This window comes from Pan paniscus, chromosome 4 (genome assembly GCF_029289425.2).
Source record: "Pan paniscus chromosome 4, NHGRI_mPanPan1-v2.0_pri, whole genome shotgun sequence".
Taxonomy (NCBI): domain Eukaryota; kingdom Metazoa; phylum Chordata; class Mammalia; order Primates; family Hominidae; genus Pan; species Pan paniscus.
The window spans coordinates 67561079-67579475 of record NC_073253.2 but is presented as its reverse complement, the minus strand read 5'-3'; the positions used below and the strand labels follow the sequence as shown (position 1 = coordinate 67579475).

At 36.2% G+C, this 18397-nt stretch overlaps 1 protein-coding gene across 1 annotated transcript in view; it reads left to right on the top strand.

Annotated features, from left to right (window-relative positions):
* Window positions 1-1299: 1299 nt before the first annotated feature.
* CCDC152 (coiled-coil domain containing 152) overlaps window positions 1300-18397 on the top strand; it is a 43622-nt gene continuing 26524 nt past the window's right edge. Inside the window, exons 1-4 of the mRNA XM_003810991.6 lie at window positions 1300-1502; window positions 3751-3839; window positions 7082-7187; window positions 14221-14289. Of these exons, the coding sequence (XP_003811039.1) occupies window positions 3753-3839; window positions 7082-7187; window positions 14221-14289 (262 nt within the window). The 5' untranslated portion in view covers window positions 1300-1502; window positions 3751-3752. The remainder of the gene's footprint in view (window positions 1503-3750; window positions 3840-7081; window positions 7188-14220; window positions 14290-18397) is intronic.

The window sequence follows — 18397 nt, the reverse complement described above, 5'->3', positions numbered from 1 at the left end:
CTAGCATGTTCCATAGAGTAAGGAAAGGTAGATCACAACTGATTGATACGATCAGTGAATGACTCATGGAGAAGGTAGCATTTTAGCATTTAGGGTCTTAAAATGGGCTTGTTTCAAAAGTTATTATGACATGAGTTATATGGAACATTTTATATTTGCTAATTGGGTAGAACCCGCAATTCAGCAGGTCATTTTCAATATTTCTATGTGTTGCTACTAATGTTAGGGAAAGCTTATTTGAGCAGCAGAGTGAAGACTACAACCCCCATTTTCCACTTTAACCTAATTTTCTTGCCATTATGCCACACTACCTTTCAACTAGTAAAGTATGGGTTATCATATTACTGTTTATATTTTTTCACTTGCCAAATTTTGGAGTCTATCGAAAAATCACATTAACAAAAATAAACCTCCCATCTCCCACTCAGAAAAAAAAAAAAAAAGCAGATGAGGCGAAGTTGGCAGTGGATTCGCTTTCAAACTATTACTGAACAACATTCAAAAATTCTAATAATTAACATTTCTGAACACTTACTTTAAGCAAGGATCTCCATTAAGCACCTTATAAATGCATCACTCCATTTAATCGTCACAACCGTCCTAAGAGGCAGGCTTCTTTTTTTTTTTTTTTTTTTTTTTTTTTTTTTGACTGAGTCTTGCTGCTGTGGGTCTCGGCTGGAATGCAATGAATGGTGCGATCTCCGCTCACTGCAACCTCCGCCTCTGGAGTTCCAGCAATTCTCCTGCCTCAGCCTCCCAAGTAGGTAAGATAACAGGAGCCCGCCACCACGCCCGGCTAATTTTTGTATTTTTAGTAGAGACGGAGTTTCACCATGTTGGCCAGGCTGGTCTCCAACTCCTGACCTCAGGTGATCCACCCCCCTCGGCCTCCCAAAGTGCTGGGATTAGAGGCGTGAGCCACAGCGCCCGGCAGAGGCAGGCATTATAATTAATCTCTTATACAGATGAAGATGCTTAGGTGCATGAAATTAAGAACTTACCCACTATCACCCACGGAAAAAGAGAAGAGTTGGGGTTTGAATCCACGCAAGAGCCCACGCCCTTAATCATTAAGCTACCAAGATATAACTCTGTAGATGGGAAACCATATCTATTAACTGGCTCTGGAATTTTAAAAGGCAATTTTATAAGTTACAAAAATAGATATGGATAATTATTTATTCAATGGAGCTGACTCACAATTCAGAACACCCAATGTGATTTATTCTTTGGTTGGGGAAACAATTATTGATCCGGTGTTGATTCGTGTTCTGGAAACCACATGAAAATACCTAAGCAGCCGCAGATGCTGAGCGGAGCTGGGCCAAGTTGGTAAGAACTGCTGGTGGTAGGAGCTCCAGCATAGCGCACAGGGCGGGCCCAGAGAAAGGCGGGCCCATTGTTGGGGGATTCGGCTTCGGAGGAGGGGACAGCATTCAGGGGTGTACCAGGCCCCAGAGGCAGCGGAAAGGGAGACTGTGGGGAACTAGGAGCAACAGCAGGTACACTCCAAACTCTATTGACGGTTCGAAATTCCCGCTTTCTCCATAGAGATTCCTTTCTTCATATTTCCTTACAGTGCTCTGGGTCCATTACAGGCTTTTCTTTTCAGACACCTCTCTCACATCCGCGGGTCCTCGGCCCCCATCCTTTATTTTTGCTAGGCCGCTAAGGACGCTAGAAAGCGATTCGAAACTCCCGCTTTTTCCATAGAGATGCTTTTCTTCTTATCTCCTTACAGTGCTCTGGGTCCATACAAGTTTTTGTCTCAGGCACTTCTCTCACATCCGCGGGTCCTCGGCCCCCATCCTTTATTTCTGCTAGGTCCCTAAGGACACTAGGATGACGGGGAGGGAGCCAGGGGACCCAGGCTTCAGGACTGAGAGTGAATTCTTGAGGGGAGGTGAGGAGGAAAGAGGAGGGACCAGAGCGTGGGGCAGGCGAGCGGCGAAGGACCAACTGTGTGGGGTAGGGGAGAGGACGAGCCCCGGGACTCAAGCCAACAGACAGGAGGACCCAAAAGGAAACGGAACTGTCACGCTCCTGTGGGGATGGTTGAAGCCAGCAGGCAAGAAGACAAAGAAGGAAATGGGACTTTCACTTGCCTGTGGGGACGGTTGAAGCTGAGCCTTGAAGGTCACAAATCAGTCTCTGCTGCTCACTAAGGAATTTGACAAGCACTGAATCACCAGCTTGACACCGAATTTCACAGGGCAAGACCATATTCACTGAAAGGATCTTGACCTAAGAAATCAGAAGAGCAGGCAATTCATTTCTAGGCAATTGACCTAGAAATGAATTGCCTGGCTCTGCCATTATGGCAAAAGGGATATCATGCAACGATAGCAAATGGAATATTAGTGATGGTTTTACAAGGAAATAACAGGGTCTTCTTTGGGGGAAGGAGTTGAGAGAAAATCAAGCTCAAATTTAAATGCATTTATTTCAAGAGCCAGATTCTGAGACAAAACCCTAGTAAAACCTTTTTTATTTAAAAGGTTAGGTACCAAAAAAAAAAGTTGGGGGTGGAGGGAGTTTCCATTAACTACTTCAGATTACCATGTAGCACTATTAAAGAATAACAGTACTATCAAATAGCAATTATTTTTAATTTTACTCCAAAAGGAATTTTACTGTATCATGGGAGGCTATTAACAAATATTTTTCTGCTGTAAGGATCAAGTTTTAACTATTTAAAGGATTTTATATGTAGTTGTGCTTGCATATGTCATACATAAGATAATAATTCGAGATAATAATTCAAGAAACAAAATATACAGCTAAAATTCTCTGAGATTTAAAAACCATTAATAATTGCTAATGCAAAATATTTCAAAAAGAAGAAAATGAGATATCTTGATGAAATAACATATTGTCAAGCAATATCTGTTTTGGTTAACTTCCTTTTAAACAATAATATGCCCCCAAATTGCTTTGAGTAACTACATCAGGAATTTTACTTACATTTTACTTTGGACTAGTTACCGCTTTCACACACCATACATTGGTCCATGTTTTTTCCTCAACCTAACATCCCTGAATTTCAAACTTGTATTTTCCCTTTCTTCTTTGCTATAGAAAAATCTAAAGACAAGTGTCTCATACTTGTTTACATTACATCTGAAGATGTAAACTCATCCAGTCAGAATGGATAAATTGACTTTTGCAAAGTAGCCAGCATTTACATTCTGGGATTCTGAAGAATTTCTTATGATTGATTTCATAGGACTAAAACTGAAACTCTTATTCTTCAGCAGTTAGCTGGCTATCCCCAAAGGTTAATCCCTTATACAAAATTACAAGACAATAGAAATGCAGAGAGATTGCTTTGAGCACATTAATTTCCATGCATCTTTTATTTACCAGTTTACCAAACAAAATATAAGAAATAAGCATAACAGCAGAAAACATTTGTGACATGATAGTTAAACAAGTATTTTTAACATCTTTAATTAAGAATAATTACAGTTAAAAGTCATGCCTCAGATTTAATATTGCATTAGGTTTTAATGCAGTAAAGAAACAAATATAAATAAGTCAACTGGGGTGTGGGTGGTAAGGAGTGGAAAAGACAATGCATTTGACCACTGTTAATATTGATTATAACAAAAATTCTCTCAGTGCAATGGAGCCCAAGTAGGTGCCCTATGAGTTGAATATAGAAATGTTAGTATTTGAGCTATGAACACTATTGTGGTGCTTTAGATCTTATTTATTTATTTAACACTATCTACTGTTTACTACTTTCAGGCATGGACCAAAGCAGTGAAGGATGTATGAAAAAGATTAGCAGTGTGAATCTTGACAAACTTATAAATGACTTCTCACAGATAGAAAAGGTACGTAAAAATAGAAAACAATTCTACTATATAGGGATACATGGAACAGATTTTGCCAAGGGAAGAAGTTGGGAAGAAAGAAAAATATACCAAAAAATGATCAAGATAATAATATTATATTTTGCTATGCTCTTCTCTCTCATTTTAAAACTCCATGTTTAAAATATATCTGGCTTGGATTCATTTGTACTAATACATCAAAATGTCCCTATGACAGGGGAACAAATAATGTATGTACTTTTGCCAAAGTCAAACAGAAAATACATATAGTAGTCCCCTTATCTGAGGTTTTGCTTTTTACAGTTTCAGCCACCTGAGGTCAACAGTGGTCCAAAACTATTAAATGGGAAATTCCCAAAATAAACAATTCATAAATTTTAAATTCTGCACCATTCTGAGTAGCACGGTGAAATCTTCCATTGTCTCTGTCAGTCCTGCCCAGGATGTGATTCATCCTTTTGACCAGTGTATCCATGTTGTATTATAGACCACTTGTCTGTTAGTCACTTGGTAGCCACCTCGGTTATCAGAAGGGTGAGTACAGTACAATAAGATAATTTCAGAGAGAGAGACCACATTTATGTAACTTTTACTACAGTATATTATAATTGTTCTATTTTATTATCAGTTATTGTTATTAACCTCTTACTGTGCCTAATTTATAAATTAAACTTCATCATAGTTATGTATGTAGAGGTAAAAACATACTATATATAGGGTTCAGTACTATCTGTGGTTTCAGGCATCCACTGGAGGTCACGAACATATCCTTCCATGGATAAAAGGGAATTGCTATACTTGAAAGCCTACATTGTCCAGGCAGGGCACGGTGGCTCACTCCTGTAATCCTAGCACTTTGGGATGCCGAGGAGGGCGGATCACGAGGTCAGGATATCTAGACCATCCTGGCTAACACGGTGAAACCCCGTCTCTACTAAAAATACAAAAAATTAGCCGGGCGTGGTGGCGGGCTCCTATAGTCCCAGCTACTCCGGAGGCTGACGCAGGAGAATAGCGTGAACCCGGGAGGCGGAGCTTGCAGTGAGCCGAGATCGCGCCACTGCACTCCAGTCTGGGCGACAGAGCGGGACTCCGTCTCGAAAAAAAAAAAAAGAAAGCCTACATTGTCCATAAACTCTGGAATGGTTTTAGTAAACATTGAAGTAAATGCATATTTCAATCTGTTATTATAACTACTCATTTTTTAGTATTTCCTGTTCTATCTCTTCCATTTTCCTTCTTTTTTGCCTAAAAGCAAAGCCATTTAAAGTCTGTCTCCCCAACTCTGGACAAATGGTAGACCAAACCCACAAGTGTATATTGGGTTTATCCTCCCTCCTCTGCCTTCAATAGCTGTTGAAAAATGTAGGTGGTTAAATGAAAGAATTGGGAAGTGACTTTGTGAAGCAAGAGTGGGAGGGAGGCTAATATCTACTTCTGTTTTCTCTTCTTTTCTTGTAATTCTTTTCTATTCCTTCTTTTCCTCAGCACACACACACACAAATGTCATAATGAAAGAATTTTTATGATCATGCGTATTTTGAAGTAACATTATGAGCTTTTTTTAAACGGTAAAGTTAAGTGTTCTTAACCGAGTGATTCCTAACATAATAAGAGATAAAAGAGAAAGGAATAAGAAGCATTTTTGGTGGGAAAGGAGTTGGTGCAATGATTTTGGAAATTAATTTGGAAATATCTGTCATATTCTTAAACACTTTAAATAAGAAATAATTGTTCATTTTTGAGGTGATGATGGTATTGTGGCCATATTTTGAAAGAGTCATCTCTTGGAGATACATATGGATGGTAATATTAACAGATGAAATAACATAATGTCAGAGAGTTGCTTTAAGATCAATTCAAAAGTGGTGAGACTAGAGCGGTGGATAGAGATACAGATGATATAAGACTGTTCATGAGTTGATTTTTGAAGCTATTTGAAGAGTATATGGAGGCTTATTATACTATTCACAAAAATACCCAAGAGATATGGTCAAGAATGTTTAACCATTACAAAAAGTAGAATATGGCCTCTGTCTGTCTCTCTCTCTCTCAGTAAGAGACTGGTTAAATAAATTACAGCATATTCAAAAATGAAACTGAATGTAGCTGTTAAAAAGAATGAGGTAAGCCAGGTGCGGTGGCTCACGCCTGTAATCCCAACACTTTGGGAGGCCAAGGCAGGTAGATTGCCTGAGCTCAGGATTTTGAGACCAGCCTGGGCAACATGGTGAAACCCTGTCTCTACTGAAATACAAAAAATTAGCCGGGTGTGGTGGCGTGCCCCTGTAATCCCAGCTACTCAGGAGGCTGAAGCAGGAGAACTGCTAGAGCCCAGGAGGCAGAGGTTGCAGTGAGCCAAGATTGCCCCACTGCACTCCAGCCTGGGTGACAGAGTGAGACTTCATCTCAAAAAAAAAAAAAAAAAAAAGAATGAGGTAGATCTATGTGGGTTTACATGACATCGTCTCCCAGATAATAGTACTAAGCGGAACAGCCAAGGCACAGAACAGAATATAATATGATTTCTTTGTATAGCTGTACAGTCATAAAATATTTTGGAAACATATATAAGGAATTGTTAACCATGGGACTGAGAGTTGAATAGTTGGAAAGAAAGTGGTTCAAGTTAGGTCATATTTTTACTTTTCATTTATAACTGCTAGTCTGTTTTAATATTTTACCATGTTACTTTTTAATTTGAAAATAAATTGGGAAGTGGGCTTATTTAAAATACAGTCATATATTGCTCAATGACAAGGATATGTTCTGAGAAATGCATTATTAGGCAATTTTATCATTGTGTGAATGTTATAGAGTATATTTACGCAAACCTAAATGGTGTAGCCTATTACACACCTAGGCTTTATGGTATAGCCTACTGCTCCTAGGCTACAAACCTGGACAGCATGTTACTATACTGAATGTTGGAGCCAAGTGTAACATAATGGTAAGTATTTGTATATCTAAACATAGAAAAGGTACAGTAAAAATATGGTATAAAAGATAAAATTGTTACACTTGTATAGGGCAGCTCCATTATAATCTTGTGGCACCACTGTTATATATGCAGTCTGTTGTTGATCAAAATGTCTTTATGCAGTACATGACTGTATATGTATTTTTTTATTAGACTATCAGATATTAAGTGGTTTGTATTTTCATTAGTCTGCATATACTTAATAAAAAATTAAACTAGCAGCATTGATTTGTTAATAATAAGTATTCTATTTCTTCTACAGAAAATGGTAGAAACCAATGGAAAGAACAATATACTGGATATTCAGTTGGAAAAGAGTAATTGTCTATTAAAAGTAATGCAAGCAAAGGAGGTCTCCATTAAAGAAGGTTAGTTATTTGCTGCCTGAGGAATGCTAATTCTAATGAAAGTGTTTTTCCGTTCAACAGTGATTAATATTACACCATATATTTGTAAAGTGTTTTAAGTCCACATAGAATTTTCCAGACTATCATCTCATTTATATCCTTACTATAGCCCTGAAAGACATGTAAGATGGGTATTATTACTCTACCTCACCAATGAAGAAACACAGAATGAGACAAGTTAAATAATCTTTCTGAGACTGCTCAACTTTCTGAGGCCAATAAGAAATGGCCAATTGAAGTCTCAATACAGGCCTATAAAAACCATAGGGAAAAAAATTAAGTTGAATTTCTACCTTATAATTACATCAAAATAAATGTCAAATGTGTCAAAAATTTGTGTTAAAAATGAAGCTGTACACATATATTGATTTGCTCTGTCAACTGAGAGAGCCTAGAGGCAATAATACCCCACTGACATTGAGCATACCTGGTTCCCAGATCTTGGTTCCTTATACCATTCTCTAATAAAAGGAACATGGCTGATTATAGCACTGGGGCAGGAAATATGCACGATAAGCCTCAAGCATCTTGTAATGGCAGAAAGTAAGAAAGTCCTCAAAAAGGAAAAAACAAACAAAAAAAAAGCACCCCACAGTGATGGGAGTATGTTGAAAGTGAGACAAAAGCCAACTGAACGAGCCAAAACTGGAACAACATGAGCTAGCCCAAAGTATAAAATAAACATCCATAAATCCTTACTGATACAAATAAATGATTTAATAAATAAACAATTGGGGAAGAAGACACACATCTTCTGCGCAGAAGAATTACAAATGACTTTTGTAGATATTTTGCCCTCAGGGAGGAAGAGCATGGCTCCACACTCATTAATCGTGGGCTCAATATAGTCACTTTCTTTACTGTAGTGAAGACACAGTATGGAAAGGGTGAGGGTAGGGGAAAAGTAACTACAAAGTGGAGAAGCCTGACAAATACTACCTCAGCACAAGATCAACATAAATTGTTATATCATATTGATAGTATATACTCTTGATAAGATACAATAAAGATGGCACTTCTGTGGTCTTTCTCCCCAAAACCCATAACCCTAGTCTAATCATGAAATAAATATCAGAAAAATTCCCATAGACATTACAAAATACTTGATGAGTATTTGCAAAACTGTCAGAGTCATCAAAACTAAGGAAACTCTGAGAAATAGTCACAGCCAAGGTTTGAAGATATAGCCCTAAAAAGTAAAGTTTATTAAAAGTTAAAAAGATGAAACCACAGAAAAACTAGAAGAGAAATGTAGGGTTTTTATTTTTATAATGGAGAAGGACTTTCTAAGTGTATGACACAGCATATAGAAACAATGAAAGAAGGATTTGTACTTTTGACTCTAAAAAATTAATAAACTTTTTGGAGCAGTTTTAGGTTTACAGAAAAAAATTGAGTGAAAGTACAGAGAGTTTCCATATACTCTCTCACCCCACCACTTCCCTATTACTAATATCTTGCATTAGTATGGTACATTTGTTACAGCAGATGTGCCAATTGATCCACTATTATTAACTAAATTTCGGCCAGGCATGGTGGCTCACACCTGTAATCCCAGCACTTTTGGAGGCCGAGGAGGGTGGATCACGAGGTCAGGAGTTCAAGACCAGACTGGCCAAGATGGTGAAACCCCGTCTCTACTAAAAATACAAAAATTAGCCAGGCATGGTGGCAGGCGCCTGTAATCCCAGCTACTCGGGAGACTGAGGGAGGAGACTTGCTTGTATATTCAAACATTTGAAGAAGAAATAATACCAATCCTACTCAAACTGTTCCGAAAAACAGAGGAGGAGGAGAGAATACTTCCACACTCATTCTACAAGGCTGATATTACCCTGATACCAAAATCAGACAAAGACACATAAAAAAAAATAACTACAGGCTAATATCTCTGATGAATACTGATGTAAAAATCCTCAAAGTACTAGCAAACCAAATTCAACAACACATTAGAAAGATCTTTCATCATGACCAAGTGGGATTCATCCCTTGGATGCAAGGATGTTTCAACATATGCAAATCAACCAATGTGTTACATCATATCAACAGAATGAAGGCTAAAAATTATATGACCATTTCGATTGATGCTGAAAAAGGATTTGATAAAATTCAACATTCCTTCATGATAAAAACCCTAAAAAAACTGAGATAGAAGAAACATAACTCAACATAATAAAAGCAATATATGACAGACCCAAAGCTAGTACCATACTGAATGGGGAAAAACTGAAAGCCTCTCCTCTAAGATCTGGAACATGACAAGAATGTCCACTGTCACCACTGTTATTCAACATAGTACTGGAAGTCCTAGCTAGAGCAATCAGACAAGAGAAAGATATAAAGGGCGTCCAAATTGGAAAGGAAGAAGTCAAATTATTCTTGTTTGCAGATAATATGGACTTACATTTGGAAAAACCTAAAGACTCAACAAGAAAACTATTAGAATAAACAACTTCAGTAGAGTTGCAGAATACAAAATCAACATACAAAACTCTGTAACATTTTTATATGCCAACAATGAACAACCTAAAATAGAAATTTAAAAAGTAATCCCATTTACAATAGCTACAAATAAAACTGAATACCTAGGAATTAACCAACAAGTGAAAGATCTCTATAATGAAAACTGTAAAACACTGATGAAAGAAATTGAAGAGGACACCAAAAAATGGAAAAATATTCCATGTTCTTGGATTGGAAGAATCAATATTGTTAAAATCCCCGTACTACTCAAAGGAATCTACAGATTCAATGCAATGCCTATCAAAATACCAGTGACATTCTTCAAAGAAATAGAAAAAACGATCTGAAAATTTGTATTGAACCACAAAAGACCCAGAATAGCCAAAGCTGTCCTAAGCAAAATGGAAAAAACTGGAGGAATCATATTACCTGACTTCAAATTATACTACAGAGCTACAGTAAGCAAAACAGTATGATACTGGCATAAAAACAGACACATAGACCAATGTAATAGAATAGAGAACCCATGAACAAATCCACACATCTATAGTGAGCTCATTTTTGACAAAGGTGCCAAGAAAATACACTGGGGAAAAGACAGTCTTCAATAACCGGTGCTGGGAAAACTGGATATTCATATGCAGAAGAATGAAACTGGATTCCTGTCTCTCACCATATACAAAAATAAAATCAAAATGGATTAAAAACTTAAATCTAAGACCTCAAACTATGAAACTGTTACAAGAAGACATCAGGGAAATTCTCCAGGACATTGGTCTGGGCAAAGATTTCTTGAGCAATAACCCACAAGCACAAGCAACCAAAGCAAACACAGATAAATGGGATCACATCAAGTTTAAAAGCTTCTGCACAGCACAGGATACAATTAACAAAGTGAAGAGACAACCCACAGAATGGGAAAAAATATTTGCAAACTACCCCTCTGACAAGGGATTAATAACTAGAATATATAAGGAGCTCAAACACCGCTATAGGAAAAAAATCTAATAATCCAGTCCAAAAATGTGCAAAAGATTTGGATAGACATTTCTCAGAAAAAGACATACAAATGGTAAACAGGCATATGAAAAGGTGCTCAACATCATTGATCATCAGAGAAATGCAAATCAAAACTATAATGAAATCTCATCTCATCCCAGTTACAATGGCTTATATCCAAAAGACAGGCAATAACAAATGCTGGTGAGGATGTGGAGAAAAGGGAACCCTCGTACACTGTTGATGGGAAGGGAAATTAGTACAATCACTATGAAGAACAGCCTGGAGGCTCTTTGAAAAAATGAAAATAGAGCTACCATAGGACCCAGCAATCCCACTGATGGGTATATACACAAAAGAAAGGAAATCAGTATGTCAAAGAGAGATCTGCACTCTTTGTTGCAGCACTGATTACAATAGCCAAGATTTGGAAGAAACCTAAGTGTTCATCAACAGATGAATGAATAAAGAAAATATGGTACTTATACACAATGTAGTATTATTCAACCATAAAAAAGAAGAGATCCTGCCATTTGCAACAACATAGATGGAAGTGGAGATCATTATGTTAAGTGAAATAAGCCAGGCACAGAAAGACAAACATCATATGTTCTCATTTATGGGATCTAAAAGTCAAAACAGTTAAACTCTTGGACATAGAGAGTAGAAGGATGGTTACCAGAGGCTGGGAAGGGTAGTGGGGGGCTGGAAGGGAGGTGGGGATGGTTAATGAGTATTAAAAAAATAGAAAGAATGAATAAGACCTACTATTTGTTAGCACAGTAAGGTGACTACAGTCAATAATAGCTTAATTGTACATTTTAAAGTAACTTAAAGAGTGTAACTGGATTGTTTATAACTCAGTTGATAAATGCTTGAGGGGGTAGATACGCCATTCTCCATGATGTGCTTATTTCACATTGCATGCCTTTATCAAAACATCTCATATACCACATAAATATATACACCTACTATGTAACCACAAAAATTATTTTTAAGAAATACAATTTTATTTGTTCTAAATCTAATGTCCTTTCTGCTGGATAGTACTTAGCAAAAAGCATAAGTTGTCATAAGAATGACAACTTATGGAGCCAAGTGTGTAATAATTCACTTAGGAAGGAGGGGCGAACTACACATGATCAAATTTATTCAACAACAAAGAATGATATATGGACATTTTATTTTCTGCATTTGATGCCAGACAGATAAATAATTTATTTGCCAGTTAAAGATAGTAATAATATTAGTATTGAGAATCAAGTACTGCAGGAAACTCTTTACATGTATAATTCCTTTTAATATTTGCAACTATTGTATGAAATACATATTAATATTCGTATTTTTGGTTAATCTTAGAGCCCATATTTGAGCTCAAAATGATTATTGATTTACTAAATTATACAGTATAAGAAATAGCTTAATATTCTGACCTCTGGTTTTTAGGAAGAATTTAATAGGCCATCATTTTCAAATTACACAGTAAAGTCCAACAACAACAACAACAACAAACAGTGTGGATTAAATTTTGCAAAGAGAATTAAAAGCCATTGTTCAAAATTCGTGAATGGTATTCTCATGAAGAATTTATCTAGGTTCCATTGTAGAAAAATGTGGTGAGAGAGCCACCTTGTGTTTAAGTTTTGAAAATACACATTTTTGAAACATTCAGTTGCAGGGTTCTGTTTTCAATTTACGGATTACTGAAGTAACTTCAGCTACTATATTCTATGAATCACTGGATTCATTATTCTAAAAGGCACAAAGACAAGTGATGGCAGAGTCTGTCTATGCCTCTTTAATTTTTGAATTCTATCAGCTAGCACAGTGACACTCATGAAGCAGATTCTCAGCTAATTTCTGTCAAATGTAATTTAACCATTATTCTCTTACTGGGAAATAGCAGGATAGAGAAAATGGAGGATGAGGGGAACTTTGAGTAGATGATGGGGATGGTAGGGAGAGCAGGGAGGAGTGAAAAGCCACAATAGCACCTTATAGCATCACAAAGCTTTAAACTTCTGCAAAATACTTTCATTTCTATCAGCATAGTTGAAAAAGTACATGAGACTGAGTGCAGAATCTCTAACTAAAAGGTGAAAAGTTTTGAATTCTCCCTTCACAGTATTGGTTCTTTCATTCAGTCGACAAAATATATGTTATTTTCATACCAGAGATTCTCTACTTACCCCTTATCTGCTTCAGCTTACTGTGATATTACCTATCAACCCAATAATCACTGAACAAATATTTGTGGATTGCCTACTATGGACCACAAGTGTTCTAAACAGTAGGAAGCAATGGTAAGCAAAACAAAAAATAGTCTCTGCTGTTGTAGCCCTAATAGCCAAGTGGATTTCTAAAGTAATAGAAATTACCACTACTATTGCTGTCCATCTTGGCTGTTGCTGGTGGCTACCAATATTATAGTCAAGGCTTGGATGCACGTGTCAAGGCTCTAATATTTGCAATGAAACTTCTAACTTCTATTATGTCAGCAGCCATTGGCAGCACAGTTGCTGAAGCCTTGGAACACTACTTACTGAGTTTTTACTCCTTTTATTGCTAATCTCTTGGTCTAAGGCTCAAGCCTAAGTACTAAGAGGACAGACTGGAAGATACAGTAAGAAAAGCATTGTCTTTTCCCACACAATTGTACCACACATTGTCTTATACCAAAACAATATAATTTGACTCCCTTTCCTTAGGATGTTCTTTCATGGAAGATTTGCATGGACATACTTCTTATAGTTCCCCAGATATATGCAGGTGTGCCTTACTACTTAGGGCAGAGATTGCTTAGGCACATGGTAGGATCCATACTATTCTGTGCTTTAGGAAAGTCATTACCAAGTTTTGAAATTCATTTGGCTTAATGAGTGAGTTAAAAGTAAAGGCTCACACCTATAGTCCCAGCATTTTAGGAGACTGAGCAGGGTGGATCACCTGAGGCAGGTGGATTACTTGAGGTCAGGAGTTCGAGACCGCATGGCCAACATGGTGAAACCCTGTCTCTACAAAAATATACAAAAACTAGCCAGGCATGGTGACGCGTTCCTGTGATCCCAGCTGCTCAGGAGGCTGAGGCAGGAGAATCACTTGAGCCTGGGAGGCGGAGGTTGCAGTGAGCCGACATCGTGCCACTGCACTTCAGCCTGGACGACAGGGCAAGACTCTGTCTCAAAAAAAAAAAAAATTATATTTTTCCTTTATATAATTTTCTTTAAGGTGCTTGGCTGCTTTATTAATATCTTGTAATTTTGAATTAAATATTATTATTATTATTTTTAGAGACAGGGTCTTGCTCTGTCACCCAGGCTGGAGTGCAATGGCATGAGCATAGCCCCCTGCAGCCTTGAACTCTTGGGTTCAAGTGATCCTCCTGCCTCAGCCTCTTGAGTCAATAGGACTACAAGGCACACATCACCATTGCCCGGCTTAAATATTATTTTATTTTAATAATTTCAACTGAGAGAATAATTCCAAAATGAAAGCAAGGGATTTTAAAATAAATTTATCTTTTATGTTTCAGAATGTGCTACTCTTCATAATATAATAAAAGGGCTACAACAGACCATTGAATATCAACAGAATTTGAAAGGTAAGTTAGAAAAAAAAAGTAAAATCTAAAAAAGCATTGTGTATTTGAGCACCTTTAAAAATAGGAAGTTTTCACATTGTTGATAATAAGTTTCAATTTATCAGCTAAAAGAGGACTCCTTACTACTTAAAAATACTTTCCTAGATGATTATGAAATAAGAAATGTTATCCTGAACAGAACAATTCAGTCATGTTCTATCTGATAGTGACATAAAGGGATGTTTTATATAGGTCATATAGTTATTACCTTCAAAAATTTAGAACTCTATTTATTCTCAGTAGCATTCTTGGTCTTTAATAATCTTGTGTTCAGTTTTGAAGAGTGGATATTACTAGTTAAACCATAATTTTTTATTTAAACCACAGTGATAGTTTACCATTTAATTTTTTTGTCATAGACTAAGACTATATTTGTGCAAGTGAAGTCAACACATTCAGCTTATCTTATCTGTAACAATCATGTTAATCAAACAGGCCTACCACTCACAAAACAGACCAAGTATTTTGTGCTGTTCTGACTCAGCTGTGATGGCTGTGAGATTTTCTTCTACTATATCAGAGATTAGACTAAATTGCCTTAAAGGCCCCTTCCACATAAAACTCACATCAAATAAGCATTTCTCATCTTAGACCTCTGCCTTTATTTTAAAACAAACACCTTATATATGTGAGATAAAATATTGATCTTATATGTGATTCCTGTAATTTGGAGTGTTAAAAAGGGGCACTCATGCTCCTATTTCAATGCCAGGGCTCAAAACAACTTTTCCCTTCCTTGTGACTAAAATACCACACCCAGCTGGGTTCTCTATTCTGTTCCATAATCTACATGTCTGTTTTTTTTTAACAGTGCTATACTGTTCTGATTATTGTAGCTCTATAATATATTTTGAAATTAGGTAGTGCAATGGCTCCAGGTTTGTTCTTTTTACTCAAGATTGCTTGGGCTATTTGAGGTCTTTTGTGTTTCCATATGGATTTTAAGATTGTTTTGTCTACTTCTGTAAAGAATGTCATTGGCATTTTGATAGCGATTGCATTAAATATGCAGATCATTTTAGATAGTATGGACATTTTAACAATATTAATTCTTCTAATCTATTTATCTGTGTCTTCTTTCATTTCCTTCATCAATGTTTTATTACTTTCAGTGTACAAGATTCTCACCTTCTTTGGTTAATTCTTAAGTATTTTTTTTGCCATTGTGAATAGGATTGTTTCTTAATTTCCTTTCCAGATATTTTGTAATTTGTATATAGAAATGTGATCGATTTTTATATGTTGATTTTGTATACTGCAACTTTACTGAATCTGTTTATTAGTTCTAATAGGTTTTCTAAGTATATAGTCATGTCATCTGCGAATATGGATAATTTTCTTTTGTTCTGATTTGGATGCCCTTTATGTCTTTCTCTTTCCTAATTGCTCTGTCTAAGATTTCCAACACTATGTTGAAAAGAAGAGGCAAAAATGCTAAACACACTCCTGAACAATCATTGAGTCAAAGAATAAACCAAAGGAATTTTTAAAGTATCTGAGACAAATGAAAACACAACATACCAAAACCTATAGGATACAGCAAAAGACATTTTAATGGGGAAGTTTATGGCTGTAAAGCCTAAATTTAAAAGGAAAAAATATATATATATCCAATAAGTAATCTATCTTTACACCTCAAGGAACTAGAAAAAGAACAACAAATTAAGCCCAAAGGTAATCAAAGGAAAGAAATAATGAAGATTATAGGATAAATCAATCAAATAGAAAATAAAAAACAACAGAAAATTTAACAAAACTAGGAGTTTGTTTTTTTTGAAAAAATAAACTAAATTGACAAATGCTTGGCTACACTGAAAAAAAAGAAAGATGTCAATATATAAAAGCAGAAATGAAAGAGAAGACGATACAACTGATATCCTAGGGGGCATGAGGAGGATAATAAGGGACTATTAAGAGCAACTATATGCCACCAAACTGGATAACCTAGAAGAAATAGTCAAATACCTAAGAATATACAACCTGCCAAAACTGAGTCAGAAATAGTCAGAACACACCAATAACAAATAAGGAGATTGAGTAAATAATCAAAAATCTCCCACCAAAGAAAAGCCCAGGATGAGGTGGCTTCATGGGAATTCTATTAAACACTCAAAGAGAAAGTAATACCGCTTTTTCTTAAACTCTTTCAAAAAATAAAAGCAAAGGGAACACTTCCAAACTCATCCTATGAGGCCAGCATCACCCTAACACCAAAATCAGACAAAGACACTGCAAGGAAAGAAAATTACATCCCAATATCCCTGATAAACACAGACTCAAAAATCTTCAATAAAATACTATCAAATAAAATTCAACAGCCCATTAAAAAGATCATATATCCTAACCAAGTGGGATTTATCCCTGGGATGCAAGTATGGTTCTGTATACACAGATCAATCAATGTGATACACCATATGTTTTCTATTTATTATCAAAATGAATAGAAAAAAACACATGAACACCTCAATAGATACAGATAAAACATTTGACAAAATTCAACATCCACTCATGATTAAAACTCTCACGAAATAGGCATAGATAGAGAAGATAATAGGCATGGAAGGATCTTGCCTTAACACAATAAAGGCCATAGATGAAAAGCTCACAGCTAACATCATAATCAATGGGAGAAAACAGAAAACTTTCTCTTTAAGATCCAGTACAAGGCAAGTACAAGTTTTAAAATAGCCTTTCTTGGCCGGGCGCTGTGGCTCACACCTGTAATCCATATCCTGGCCAACATGGTGAAACCCCGCCTCTACTAAAAAAAAATACAAAAATTCGCTGGGTGTGGTGGCACATGCCTGTAATCCCAGCTACTCGAGAGGCTAAGGCAGGAAAATCACTTGAACCAGGGAGTTGGAGGTTGCAGTGAGCCGAGATCGCACCACTGCACTCCAGCCTGGCTGCAGAACGAGACTCCGTCTCAAAAAAAAAATAAAATAAAATAGCCATTCTTAAAAATGAATATTGTATGATGTCTCTTGCAAATAAATGATGACTCATTGAGTTCACTTTCCCAATGCTTTTACAAGCCTTGATTGAGCAAGGTAATAGATAAGAACTATCTATATTTGACCATTTTCATCCAATTGATTGCCAAGATAGTATGATTAATCTGCTTATTTAAGCTACCCAGTGGTTTCCTTTCCAATAGCTCTTTTCTCTCCTTAATAGGAAACTGTTTTTCTTTTTCAGACATTCACCCTTCATTCACTTAACCATATGCCTCAGGGGAAGCTGATCGCATCCAAGCTCCAAGGGAGTTCTTTTGGAATAATTTTCCTCTCTCCCAAGAGATGGACTATGTTCTTCTGGTTGTTATAAGACTGTATATAATGCCTAAAATTGTTTCAGATTTCTTGTTTCTAGTCTAAAAATCATGCCAGCAGGATGATTTTGGAGGATAGCAAGAAAAGTAAACTAAAAGGATCTGGTTTTTTGGTAACATTATTGAGCTGATTAATCAATTACCCTTTGGGTTTAAGAGACTTTTCAGTTACAATGAGAGAAATGCTACCTTCCTTTAGTCTTATCAATGAATCTTTTCAGTAGGGACTTATGAATTATGTAAAAGATAATTCAATGAGATGTAGAAAAAAATTGCAATTCTTATTTATCTTTATTTTCATCTGAAAATACAAAGCCAGTCATCTTACAAAAATTTAATAACTGGGATAATATTCCTTTTTCTATCTATAAGTTAATTATATGTCACGCATGATACACAAGGTTCTTCTTTCTCTGAGGAGAATGGGAGTTCTAAAACTGAACAATTGCATGTTTACTTTTTCCCCTAGTTTCAGTGTATGGCCATGTAGTACAGTTTATATGTTTCTGGATAAGAGGATTGATAGATAAAATTAGCTAGTTCTAATCAAACTAATCCTTTCAAAATGGACAAGTAGTTTTAAAAAATAAAACATATATTGAGGACAATAATAATTACAATAATGCAAGCACAAGCCAACAATAAGAAAGTATCAGAGCTGTCACTTCTCCTACCCCCATACAAGCTCTTTATCAGGCATGTTAAGTTAAAAAGTAGTGAAAGTCTATTAGACTTGAT